Source organism: Macaca thibetana, chromosome 16 (assembly GCF_024542745.1).
Source record: "Macaca thibetana thibetana isolate TM-01 chromosome 16, ASM2454274v1, whole genome shotgun sequence".
In the NCBI taxonomy this organism is placed as follows: domain Eukaryota; kingdom Metazoa; phylum Chordata; class Mammalia; order Primates; family Cercopithecidae; genus Macaca; species Macaca thibetana.
The window spans coordinates 44078782-44092660 of NC_065593.1; the positions used below are offsets into that span (position 1 = coordinate 44078782).

At 39.2% G+C, this 13879-nt stretch overlaps 3 protein-coding genes across 16 annotated transcripts in view; 1 reads left to right on the forward strand and 2 right to left on the reverse strand.

Moving 5' to 3' along the window:
- Nucleotides 1–13879, reverse strand: part of LOC126939625 (nucleoside diphosphate kinase B) — a 259418-nt gene that overhangs the window by 137089 nt on the left and 108450 nt on the right. The gene's annotated exons all lie outside the window — the stretch shown is intronic.
- The window catches only part of LOC126939627 (nucleoside diphosphate kinase A), a 446836-nt gene that overhangs the window by 127691 nt on the left and 305266 nt on the right, over nt 1–13879 (reverse strand). The window lies entirely within an intron of this gene.
- The window catches only part of SPAG9 (sperm associated antigen 9), a 161734-nt gene that overhangs the window by 85235 nt on the left and 62620 nt on the right, over nt 1–13879 (forward strand). For 4 of the 8 annotated variants that reach the window (XM_050765040.1, XM_050765039.1, XM_050765045.1 and 1 more), the window contains one exon: nt 5561–5602. The exons of the other annotated variants lie outside the window; for them this stretch is intronic. In XM_050765040.1, the coding sequence (XP_050620997.1) occupies nt 5561–5602 (42 nt within the window). The remainder of the gene's footprint in view (nt 1–5560; nt 5603–13879) is intronic. 8 annotated transcript variants of the gene reach the window in all.

The window sequence follows — 13879 nt, forward strand, 5'->3', positions numbered from 1 at the left end:
AAGGAGAAGTGCCAGGTATAGGGTGTCAGACCCTGAGCAGGTGAGGAAGGCAGCATCTGTGTGTGGTAGGGGGAGACGGGGCTGGAGTGGAGAAGAAAGAAGATGCATGGGGAAAGAAGGGCTTTAGTGGAGGGCTGTAGTGGCAGAGAAGAGAGACCGTAAGAGACATGAGCCCTGAAAGACAAGGCACAAGGGAGTTTTAGAATGGAAGAAGATGTCAGCAGGGTCAGCGGGTGTGGGGAAGTCACATAGAATGAGGACTGAATTTGTAAATGTATAGGTGTAGATTTGAGCAGTTTAAGTTGTAGGGCCAGTAACAGGAGTAACTGTAAATCATAAAAAGAGGAAATAACATGTATAGACTACCCAAAATGGTGATTGTGGTGGGAGGAGAGAAAAAGGATAACTTGAGGTAGAGATTAGCAGAGCAGAGGGAAAAGTATAGAATGGGAGAGACTGGGTTGTTGGTATGCTTACAAGAAGGGTTCAACAGAAAGAAAAGTGAAAGACAAGGGAGTGAAGACAGATAATTGATACATCAGAATCCTAGAAGGGCAGAGGGGAAGGGATCACATATCCCAGCTACAACTCAGATCTCCCTCGTTGCTGGGACAGCTTCAGTTTTTCCTAGACTTTTGCTGTATTATTTGCAGTTACAAATCATAGTGTGGTAAATAACCAACCAAGGCCTACAAAGCAGCATGAAAATTATATGGCTGGCATACAGCATGCACACACACATATGCATGTGTATACATATGTGCTCCAAAAAAGTATTTTTTTCTTTGAAGAGCATCCTTGGTTGTTGATTATTAGTAGAATGTGACCTTTAGATCTGAGAAAAGCAATTTTAACTAACTAAACCAATTGGATGACACCTACTTGTGAAAATTTCAGAGAGTTCTCATAAAATCACATGACTTGTAATACTTTAGTAAACTGCTGTGAGAAGCTCTTGTTAGCAGAGTTTGGTATGTAAAGCCAGTCAATGTGTGCTGCATTCTTCAGGGGATGTGCTTAGCATGCAGAACAGGAAATGTCTAAACAGAGCCAGCATTCTTGTTGAGAGAATTTTCCATCCTCCTCCATTTGTGGTTAAGTTCTGAAATTATTCCTATTTGTTTAGTTTCCACAAGCTTTAATCTCTATAGTAGTTAAATCATATCTATTGTTATTTACAATTCCTATTATAAAATGCATGTGTAATTTAAAAAGTTAAAGCTCACAGTTTTAAGTAACTTCTTTGAAGTAATTTTAGACTTACAGAAAAGTTGCAAAAATAGTACAGCGTTCCATATACCCTTCACCCAGCATCCCCTGACATTAACCATAATACAGTCATCGAAGCTATGAAATTAACATTGGTACAATACTGTTAGGTAAACCTGTATTCGAGTTTTACCAGTTTTTCCACTAATATCCTTTTTCCCTTCCAGAATCCAGCCCAGGATCCTACATTGCTTTTTTTAAAGAAAATTTTTATTACAGACAGTGCCTCACTAGGTTGCCCAGATTGGTCTCGAACTCCTGGCCTGAGGTGATCCTGCTGTCTCAGCCTGCCAAAGTGCAGGGCTTATAGGCATAAGCTACCACACCTGGCTTCCACATTGCGTTTACACATTATGTCTCCCCAGTCTTCCCAGCGTGTAACAGTTCCTCAGTCTTGTCTTGTCTTTCAGGACCTTGAGATTTTTGAAGAGTACTGGTTAGTTGTTTTGTAGAGTGTCTCTCCATTTGGGCTTCTCTGATTTCTCATTATTAGATTGAGGTTATGTATTTTTGGTGAGAATACAACAGAATCTAGCGTCTTGGTGTAGATATACTTTGAGACTATGTAGATATCCTGTTTCTGTTCAAACTTTCATTCACTGATTTTAGCATCCACAGTGGATTTTGCCTACAACAATTATTAGTAAAATATTGCTAATAGTTATTTTCTGTTTTCTTCATTCTACATTTATTAATTGGAATTCTTCTATCCGGGAGAGTTGTCTTCTTCCCCCCTTCCCTCCATTCCAGTTTGGATTCAATGGAGATTGTATATATGTGTGTATATACACACACACACACATACATACATATACACACATATATGTATATATTTTATTCTGTGGGCTGTGCAAACCTATCATTTCTTTGGGTTCTCAAATTATTCTAGCTTTGGACATTGAGAGTTCTTGCAGGATGGCTCCTGTGCTCTTTTGGCATACCCCATCCTTTTTTAGTGCTTTCTTCCTTATTGGCACCATAAGATGTTCCAAGCTGTTTTATTTTCCCTGCCCCACTCTTAAAAATTAGACTACTTCTCAGAGAAACTCTGGCACATTTTTTGGGAGAAAGGTATTTAGGAACCAAGATCTAGGCACTATTCATTCTTTTATTTCTGGTTTGGGCTTTTCCATTAGTTTATACCTCCTTTATAGAATTTTGTATTAGTGTACATACTAGGGTAAAATAAAAGTAGAGTTTTAAGGAAAAATGGATTATGTGTTATAATATTTCATATTGTTTTTGCTTTTGACAGTGGATAAGGAATTTGTTCTATAAACTCAATTTTTGCTTATAAGCTTTTTTCCCTCACATATATCTTCACGTAATAACTTTAGGAACCACCCATAGGTGACTGTTAGGATTCGAAGGAAAAGAAGGGTAAAGATTTTATTGTGTTGTTTGTTGACCAAGATGCCTATTATGTATGTTGAGACTGGAAACTGGTAAAAATGTAAATAAGCAGTGCTTTCAAAATGATGGTGTTTAAATATTGTATTTTAAATGTGACTTCATCTGAGGTAATTGGCACTTAGGTATTTATTAATACTTATGTTTAGGCTGGGTGTGGTGGCTCACGCCTGTAATCCCAGCACTCTGGGAGGCCAAGGCAGGTGGATCATCTGAGGTCAGGAGTTCGAGACCAGCCTGGCCAACATGGCGAAACCCTGTCTCTAATAAAAATACAAAAATTAGCTGGGCATGGTGGCACACGCCTCTAGTCCCAGCTACTCAGGAGACTGAGGAAGAAGAATCACTTGAACCCAGGAGGCAGAGGTTGCAGTGAGCCAAGATCGTGCCACTGCACTCCAGCCTGGGTGACAGAGCGAGATTCCATCTCCAAAAAAAAAAAAAAACTTATGTTTACTGTTTAAACAAACTTTTAGAATAGAAGAAGTTGTTTAACATATTTTCTACTGAAAAAATTACCTTTTTCACTTAAAAAAATTTATTGATGCTCACTGCATTAGGCACAATGCCATGTACTAGAAATGTTGTTAAGGTGCTCAGAGGTCCAAATATTTTCTAAAACAGGCCTTTATATTTCTTTTAAAAAGTTATTTTAGGCCAGGCGCGGTGGCTCACGCCTGTAGTCCCTGCACTTTGGGAGGCCGAGGCGTGCGGATCATGAGGTCAGGAGATTGAGACCATCCTGGCTAACATGGTGAAACCCCATCTCCACTAAAAATACAAAAATTAGCCGGGCATGGCCGCGGGCGCCTGTAGTCCCAGCTACTCAGGAGGCTGAGGCAGGAGAATGGTGTGAACCTGGGAGGTGGAAGTTGCAGTAGGCCGAGATTATCCAGCCTGGGCGACAGAGCGAGACTCTGTCTCAACAAAAGAGAAAAAAAGAAAATAGTTATTTTACTACTCAGGAGGCTGAGGTGAGAAAACTGCTTGAAGCCAGGAGTTCCAGGTTGCAGTGCACTATAATGGTGCCTGTGAATAGCCATGGCATTCCAGCCTGGGCAATATAGCAAGATCCTGTGTCTAAAAAATTTATATTAATTCAGTTTCACAATTTTTAGTAATACTGAATAATATAGAGTAGGAATGGGAAATTTCTTCAACCCTAAATTTCATTTTTCCCCCGTCATTGTAAATAGTTGATGAATCCTTGGCCTTTTCCTTTACATGTGCACATAGATATAATGTCTTTTTAAGATAAGTGGGTTTATAAGTATTTTCCTGCTGCTTGATTTTTTTTTTCATTTAATGACATATCTTGATGATCTTTCTATTTTATATAGAGAGAGCTACCCAAGTTTTTACCTGGTTTTTGATGAAGGGAATGATTAAAGATTATGAGAATCCAGAATCAGAGATCATATAAATAAACATTAAGTGCTCTTACCACCAAAAACAAGTATGACGTGCTAGATGTGTTTATTGGCTTGAATGTGGTGATTGTTTCACAATATGTATTTTAAAAATCACCTTAACTGCATACTGTATTTGTCAGTTATATCTTAATAAAGCTAGGGGGAATAAAACCACGTCTATTAAAGAAGAGGCAGTCTGGTTTCCTATAAAGTGAATCATGCCTTGCTAATCTGTGTATTTTTTATTTTTTATCTTGTTGAGATGGAGTTTTGCTCTTGTTGCCCAGGCTGTAGTGCAATGGCGTGATCTTGGCTCACTGCAACCTCCACCTCCTGGGTTCAAGCGATTCTCCTGCCTCAGCCTCCAGAGCAGCTGGGATAATAGGCGCCCACTACCACGCCTGGCTAGTTTTGTATTTTTAGTAGAGACGAGTTTTCTCCATGCTGGTCAGGCTGGTCTCGGACTCCCGACCTCAGGTGATCCACCTGCCTTGGCTTTCCAAAGTGCTGGGATTACAGGTGTGAGCCACTGCGGCCAGCCTAATCTGTGTATTTTTAAGGGCATAACTGAGGGCTAGCAGCATTTCAAGAAGACTTTGATGAATTTCCAGACCAAGAGTATTTAAAACTGTTGCTTTGTATTTAAGAGAAACACATCCATCTCATAGAGGGAAAATGTATAGATGGAAATAAAGAATATGAATAAATAGATTTTTATGAAAAAGGATTTGGGACTGGGCACGTGGCTCATGCCTGTAATCCTAGCACTTTGGGAGGCCAAGGAAGGTGGATCACTTGAGCTCAGGATTTCGAGACCGGCCTGGGCAACAAGGCGTGACCAAATCTCTACTAAAAATACAACAATTTATCTAGGCATGGTGGGGTACGCCTGTAGTCCCAGCTACTTGGGAGGCTGAGGTGGGAGAGTCACCTGAACCCTGCGAAGTTGAGGCTGCAGTGAGCCGTGATCGTGTCCCTGCACTCCAGCCTGGACGACAGGAGTGAGACCCTATCTCAAAAAAAAAGAAAAAGGATTTGGATTTTGGTGATCTTTTGATCATTAGTGTTATCTAACTAATTCAGAAATGATCGAAGGAGGTGTGATAAACATTTCTGAGTATGCTGCACTGGAATATTGGTATGTTAAATAGTCAAAGGGACTGGACTGGAATAAACATCAAGAAGATTTCATAAGGTAGTGGAAGTAGAAAAAAAAGGTTAAATAATGAGCTGCATGTTGATAAGACATTGATCCAAGTGGTGGCTTCTGAACCATGATATTACTTCAACTAGAGTGTTAAAGTCAGCTTAAGTCAAAAGAAAACAAAGCCTCCAAGCCCTCATTTTAAACACAGTAGATAATAGATGAATCTTGTATCCTGGGAGATAGTACAAGCCAAAGATACAGCTATGTTAAAACCTAGTAAACACGTAATTTTTTTCTCTTTTATAATCTTCCCTCTTCCTAGGTCAGCAATAGTCCTGAACCTCAGAAGGCTGTAGAACAGGAGGTGAGAATGGTGCTTCTTAACATTTTGCAAAAAGTACACTAAAGTGATTAACTATTGATTACTTCCTCAACTGCTATTCTCAATACATCAGATGCTCAGTTTGGAAGACTATTGTTGTAATTCACTGAAATATAAAACTATTTCCACTATAGTGGTTGTCAGGGCTTTACTGTAATCTGTAATTTATTCCTTCCCCAAAGTAAGCATTTTTAAATAAAGGAAAGAAAATATAAGTAAATTCTGTGAAATTCAACCTGTTTCCATTTATCCAGCTCTATGTAATGGTATACTTTCCAGAAATACCTTCCTCAGGGCATAATGTTTATAACTTGTATGTGTCCTGGATGTGGCCTAGTGTGTCATCTTACCGTGGACTGCTTCCTTAGTTTGATAGAGTTCTTCATCTCCAGTCAGGGCACCATCCAGCTTTATTCATCAAACATCTGTTAAGAGCCTACTACAGACCAGGCGCGGTGGCTCATGCCTGAAATCCCAAACACTCTGGGAGACCGAGGCAGGTGGATCGCTTGATCAGGAGTTCAAGACCAGCCTGGCCAATATGATGAAACCTTGTCTCTACTAAAAATACAAAAATTAGCCGATCGTGGTGGCAGACGCCTGTAATCCCAGCTACTCAGGAGGCTGAGGCAAGAGAATTGCTTGAACCAAGGAGGTGGAGATTGCAGTGAGCTAAGGTGGTGCCACTGCCCTCCAGCCTGGGCAACACAGCGAGACTCCATCTCAAAAAAAAAAAAAAAAAGAAAAATAGCCTGCTACGTGTCAGGCTTGATATGCTGGGCACTGGGGATAACAAGATATCTGTGACTTTCTCTTACGTGCTAGGTCAGGGGTTGACCTGGGTTCATGGAAGCCCTCTAGCATCAACAGTGCAAAAGTATCCTGTTACTTCGAAATATACTCAGTGTTAGGACATTCATACCTTTCCTTTAATAATTTGAATTCTCTTGAAGCTACCATTCTATTTACACTTAGATGGATTTGACTGAAATGTGAGTATCTAGAGTTAAGGTTTTTAGTGTTTCCTTTGGGTCACAGACTCTTAGGAACCAAATTATTTGAAACTCTACAGAAGAATGCATGTACGCACCATTTTGTAACTTTTTTATGTCACATAGCTGTAAATAAAAAGAATTTTAAGAACCAATGCTTTAGAGACTTACTTTTACTTGGGGAGAAAGAAATGTAGGTCTAAAATTATAATTGTGTTGATAGTGAGGGATCCTATGTGGGGCTAGTTGCTTGTTTGTCATTTTGTCTTTATTTTCATTTTGCTTAAAATCCTCAAATATAAGAGACAGACTTACATAGCAGAGTTGCTTGCCTTTATATAGCTTATTTCAGAAGTTAGGCTACTCAGGAAAACACTACATTGGCATGTAGTGTCTATAAGTTGAACCGAATGGGATAATTTGTTTTTTCTAGTTGTAAACATCGTTTATAGTCTGTTAGAAAATAGTTATGCTGCAAAGCCAGATAATACATGATATATATATTCTATATAGCACTAAACACGTGGTGCATTTGGTAAATGGAACAAATGAAAATATTTTGAAGAGCTTATAGATTTTTAGCCTTATATCTAAAACCCATAAGAAAAGGGCACAAAGACTAGATTGCTTTTACTGCAGTATCTCAAGTAAAACTAAAAGTAATGACATTTATTTTGTGTGTGTGGTAAAAACACGTAAAAATTACCATCTTATGAGCTCTGATGTGGTCTCTACAGGGAGAAAAAAAAATGACCATTTTAACCATTTTTAAGTATATAGTTCGATAGTGTAAGTATACAGTTTAATAGTGTTATGTATATTCATATTGTAAAACAGCACCAGAGCTTTTTCATCTTGCAAATCTAAAACTCTACACTTATTAAATAATAACTTCCTTTCCAACTCCTCTGGCCCCTGGAAACTACCATTTTACTTTCTGTTTCTATTAATTCTATGTCACATATTAAATACTGCACATAAATAGAATCATGTAGTATTTGTCTTTTTGAGGCTGGCTTATTTCATTTAGCGTAATGTCCTCAAGGTTCATTCATGTTATAGCATGTGACAGAATTCCCTTCCTTTTTAAGGCTGAGTAGTATTTGATTGTATGTGTACACCACGTTTTGTTTATTTATTTGTTAATAGACATTTGGGTTGGTTTCACCTTATGGCTGTTATGAATAATTCTTTTATGAATATATACCCAGAAGTGAGATTGCTGGACAATATGGTAGTTCTATTTTTAATGTTTTTAGCAACTTTCTTACTGTTTTCCAGAGTGGTTGCATCATTTTACAATCCTACCCACTATGCACAAATGTCTAATGTATTCATATCCTCTTTTTCTTGATAGTAGTCATCCTGATGGGGGCCAGGTGATGATAACTTATTGTGGTTTTGATTTGCATTTCTCCAATAATTAGTGGTGTTGATCATCATTGTATATGCTTCTTGGCCATTTGTGTTACATCTTTTGTTTTTCAAAGCACAATTTAAATATGCACGGACATGCCATTGTTTTATATGTACTTCCAAATCTTGTACTAGCTTTTTGTGAACATTGTCTAGTGACATGTACACCTACGATGTGGCAGTTCCCTAAAGGCTCTAAAGGGGGAAATGGGGCTATAAAATAAGTATGTTAGAAAGAGACTTGACAACTGTGTAAGTCTCCATGTTTGACACCACTCATGCCATTGAAAAAGATATCTTAATGATGTCAGACAATAGGATTTGATAGGCCAGTGGTCATTTGCAGTCAAGAGTATTAGGCAAAACAGCACAACCTGGCATGTGACCTGTAAAGTCTAATGTAAAATAGGAATTTGCAGTCTCAAGAAGCCACAGATTGAGTGTGAAATAATAGCATGCAACTCCCCTGGAACTTTATGTTGAATGATTCGTAATAAATGCTTTTCAGTTAGGACCTCTTAAGAATTTTCCCTTGTTTGCATGCATAGTCATGTGTCACTTAACAACAGAGATACATTCTGAGAAATGCGTAGTTAGGTGATTTTGTTGTAGGAACATCACAGAGTGAATTTACACAAACCTAGACGGTATAGCTTACTACACACCTAAACTATATGGTATGGCCTGTTGCTCTTAGGCTGCAACCTGTACAGCACGTACTGAATACTGTAGGCAGTTGTAACACAATGGTAAGTATTTTGTGTACCTAAACATAGAAAACATACAATAAAAAAAAATATGAAATATTTAAAATGGTTTACCTCTATAGGGCACTTACTATGGATGGAGTTTGCAGGACTGCAAATTGCTCTTGGTGAGTCAGTGAGTGAGCAGTGAGTGAATATGAAAGCCTAGAGCATTACTGGACATTATTGCAGACTTTATAAAATGCTGTCCACTTAAACTATACTACATTAATTTTTTTCTTCAATAATAAATTAACCTTAGCTTACTATAACTTATTTACTTTATAAACTTTAAAAATTCTTTTTACCATTTTGACTTTTTTGTAATAATGTTTAGCTTAAAACACAAACACATTGTATAGCTCTATGAAAATATTTTCTTTATGTCTTTATTCTGTAAGCTTTTGTCTATTTATTTATTTTTTGCTTTTTAAACTTTTCTGTCAAAAACCAAAACACACACATATTATTAGCCTTGGCCTACATGAGGTCAGGATCATCAATGTCAGTATCTTCCACCTCCACATCTTGTCCCACTGGAAAATTTTCAGGGGCAGTGACACACACGGAGCTGTCACCTCCTGTGATGACAATGCCTTCTTCTAGGTTACTTCTGCAGCACCCACCTGAGGCTGTTTTATAGTTAACTTTATTATTATTTTTAAGTAGAAGGAGAAGTATACTTTAAAATAACAATGAAAATTGTAGTACATACATAAACCAGTAACATAATTGTTTATCAAGTATTATGTATGGTATAGAATTGTATATACTATACTTTTATACACCTGGCAGTGTAGTAGTTTTGTTAACACCCTGGGATATTATGGCAGTTGCAACATCACTGGGCAACATGAATTTTTCAGCTTCATTTTAATCTCATGGGACCACCACCATATATGCTGTATGCTGTCTATTATTGACCAAAACGTCATTATGCAGATATGGTACATGATTGTATTATCTTGTGAGCGTACTGTTGACCAAAAGTATATTTTAATTTTTAACACGTTGATGATTTTTTTTTTTTTTTTTGGAAAAAAGGTTTTGCTCTGTTGCCCAGGCTGGGTGCAGTGGTATGATCTTGGCTCACTGCAACCTCCACCCCCTTCTGGATTCAAGTGATTCTCGTGCCTCAGCTGCCCAGGTAGCTGGGACTATGGGCATATGCCACTATGCCCAGCTAATTTTTGTATTTTTAGTAGAGACGAGGATTCACCATGTTGGCCAGGCTGATCTCGAACCTCTGGCCTCAAGTGATCCCTTGGCCTACCAAAGGGCTGTGATTACACACATGAGCCACTGTGCTTAGCCTCATTCTATCTTTAGTTGGAGGCAGTTAGTGAGGTATAATACAAGAATATTGTACCACTGGCCAAATGCTGTGTCTGATTTCCCATCTAAGTGCTTTTCTGCTAATCTTAGAAAGTTGATGTCACCACTGCCTGGGATACCAAGAAGAAAGGCCTCTTTCAAAAATGGTTTCCCGGCTGGGCACAGTGGCTCACATCTGTAAACCCAGCACTTTGGGAGGCTGAGGCAGGTGGATCACCTGAGGTCGGGAGTTCGAGACCAGCCTGACCAACATGGAGAAACCCTGTCTCTATTAAAAATACAAAATTAGCTGGGCGTGGTGGTGCGTGCCTGTAATCCCAGCTACTCGGGAGGCTGAAGCTCACTTGAACCCAGAAGGCAGAGGTTGTGGTGAGTCGAGATTGCGCCATTGCACTACAGCCTGGGCAACGAGCGAAACTCCATCTCAAAAAAAAAAGAAAAGAAAAGAAAAAGAAAATGGCTCACCCCCTAAAATCAGAGCTTTTCCCTTCTCAGCTCTCATGCTGTATCTCTGGGATCTAGTTGTCAGAAGTATGGCCCACACAGTGAGCTATTTTAAAGAGTGTAAAATATTTTTATATGGTAAATATAAAAGGGAAGTAAGTTACGTAGAAGCAAATTTCATGTTATTTGGATAGCCTAGGATAAATTTAAAACATAATTTTCTTCTAAGTAGATCCTGATTAACCACTTCCTTGTAGCCTGAAACCTTGGGATTGCTGAGGTATCAGGTCCGTTTCCTGTTTTAGGTTCAGCTCTCTCCTGGTTATTTTCTTTCTTTTTGTTTTTTTCTTTTCACCCCATGATATCTAGACTGTCTCCTGGTTATTTTATTGCATGACCCCAGATCCACAAGTGAATTTGGAAAGTGGGCCTTTGCTATACTTTTTATGTTGTGAACTTTTAAATTACTAAGTACAATTTTTTCTAAGGTGAAAATAACCTGCCTTTTGTGGGGAGTGGGAGACTGCAATAATAAGGAGGAAGAAGAAATAATTTCTCTGTATTTAAGAGGTAAATGACAATTCCAAGATTGACCTCAAATTATTTATTTTTGACACAGTTTCAAAGGCATATCACTTGCTTGTATAGATGAACTCAGTATTCTCTAGGGCTTTCTGAATCCGTAGTCTTAATCGGTTTTAAGTGTTTTCATCAACACTGTTTATCAGAAATACAAACTGTTTATTTTATATTTTTAAATGTGTGGTACGTTTGAAACCTTTAAAGAATGGGAATTCATGTACATGATAACATGGGCTCAGTCTCAGTTCACTGCAGCCTCTGCCTCCTGGATTCAAGCAATTCTTATGCCTTAGCCTTCCTCGTAGCTGGGACTACAGGCGTGCACCACCATGCTGGGCTAATTTTTGGCATTTTTAGTAGAGACAGTGTTTCACCAGGTTTCCCAGGCTGTTCTCAAACTCGTGGGCTCAGGTGATATGCCCACCTCAATCTCTCAAAGTGCTGGGATTACGGGCATGAGCCGACCATGCACAGCCAAATACTACTTATGTTTTAATAGAGTATATATCAAAGCAAAGACAATGCAAATGGTGCTCAGAGGGACTTGTAGTTGTTTGCACTATCAGCCTCTTTGGCTCCAGAGGTATTAAATACTGTCAGTTTTTTTTTTTTTTTTTTTTTTTTTTTTTTTAATACTGTCAGTCTTTTTGACTCAACTGCAAACAAATGAATTTGCTGGAATTAGTAGGTTTCTATCAGATACTTTTATATTGGGTGCCAGTTACCAGTTAAAGGAAATAGTTAGCAATTTTTTTTTTTTTTTTTTTTGAGACGGAGTCTTGCCCTTTCATCAGGCTGGAGTACAGTGGCGCAATCTTGACTCACTGCAACCTCCGCCTCCTGGGTTCAAGTGATTCTCCTGCCTCTCAGCCTCCCGAGTACCTGGGATTACTGGCATGTGTCACCATGCCTGGCTAATTTTTTTATTTTTAGTAGAGACAGGGCTTCCACGTGTTGGCCAAGCTGGTCTGGAACTCCTGACCTCAACTAATCCACCCGTCTTGGCCTCCCAAAGTGCTGGGATTACAGGCGTGAGCCACTGCACCTGGCTAATTTTTTTTTTTTTTTTTTTTTTTTTTTGAGATGAAGTCTCGCTCTGTCGCCCAAACCGGAGTTCAGTGGTGCAATCTCAGCTCACTGAAAGCTCTGCCTCACGGGTTCAAGCGATTCTCCTGCCTCAGCCCTTTTTATTGTGTTGTAGTAAGAACATTTAATATGAGATCTACCTTCTAAAAATTTTAAATGTACAATACATTATTACTGTTTTATGCGGTGGGATCTTGCTGTGTTGCCCAGGCCATTCAAGCACTTCTTGTGCCTCAGCCTCCAAAGTAGCTGGGATTACAGGCATGCCTGAAGTATGCAAGTAAGAAGTACTCTTTTTTTTTTTTTTTTTTTTGAGACGGAGTCTTACTCTTGTCACCCAGGCTGGAGTGCAATGGTGCAATCTTGGCTCACTGCGATCTCTGCCTCCTGGGTTCAAGTGATTCTCCTGCCTCAGCCTCCCCAATAGCTGGGATTACAGACGTGTGCCACCAGGCCCAGCTAATTTTTGTATGTTTAGTAGAGAAGGGGTTTCTCCATGTTGGCCAGGCTGGTCTCGAACTCCTGACCTCAGGTGATCTGTCTGCCTCGGCCTCCCAAAGTGCTGGGATTACAGGCGTGAGCCACCACGCCTGGCCGAAGTATTGTACTCTTAAACATGGGTATACTATTTTATTTTTATGTTATATTGTGTCAAATATATTGTACAATATATTATAATTAATATGTACAATATACTGTAATTAATAGTGATACAGTATTGCAACTGCCATTAAAATGATGTTGACATCAGTGTGTAATTTTATTGCTAATGCTTTTCCTTTTTTGGAGAGAGTCTCGCTCTGTTCCCCAGGCTGGAGTGCAGTGGCACGATCTTGGCTCACTGCAACCTCTGCCTCCCCGGTAGCTGGGATTACAGACACCTGCCACCAGGCCTAATTTTCGTATTTTTAGTAGATATGAGGTTTCGCCATGTTGGCCAGGCTGGTCTCGAACTCCTGACCTCAGGTGATCTGCCTGCCTGGGCCTCCCAAAGTGTTGGGATTTTAGGCATGAGCCACCAAGCCTGGCTGCTAATGCCTTTCATATCTTATTTTCAAATTTGCCATTTAGAAAAATCGGCCGGGCACAATGGCTCACGCCTGTAATCCAAGCACTTTGGGAGGCCGAGACCAGCGGATCACTTGAGGCCAGGTGTTTGAGACCAGCCTAGGCAGTGTGGCAAAACCCCATCTCTACCAAAAATACAAAAAATTAGTGGGGCATGGTGACACACGCCTATAATCATAGGTGCTCAGGGGACTGAGGCATGAGAATGGCTTGAGCCTGGGAGGTGGAGGTTGCAGTGAGCTGAGATTATGCCACTGCACTCCAGCCTGGGTGACAGAGTGAGGCTCTGTCTTAGAAAAAAAGAGAAAAATCTCTTGTATGTCTGGAAAAATATGATTTACTTAAATATTTCCCAGTTATTTGCAGAGGAGCTAGAGAGATTATTTATTGATAATCGGTGACTCTTTATTACCTTTTAAAAAAATTATAACTTTCTCCAGACAAGTTTATTTCTTAACCCATTTTTAAAGTACTTTAGAATAAATTACTCAATTAAAATTTCTTCTAAATTACTTTTATTTGTAGGTTGAACTTTCTGATGTTAGCCAGGGTGGATCTAAAGCTACCACTTCAGCATCAATAGCTAAATT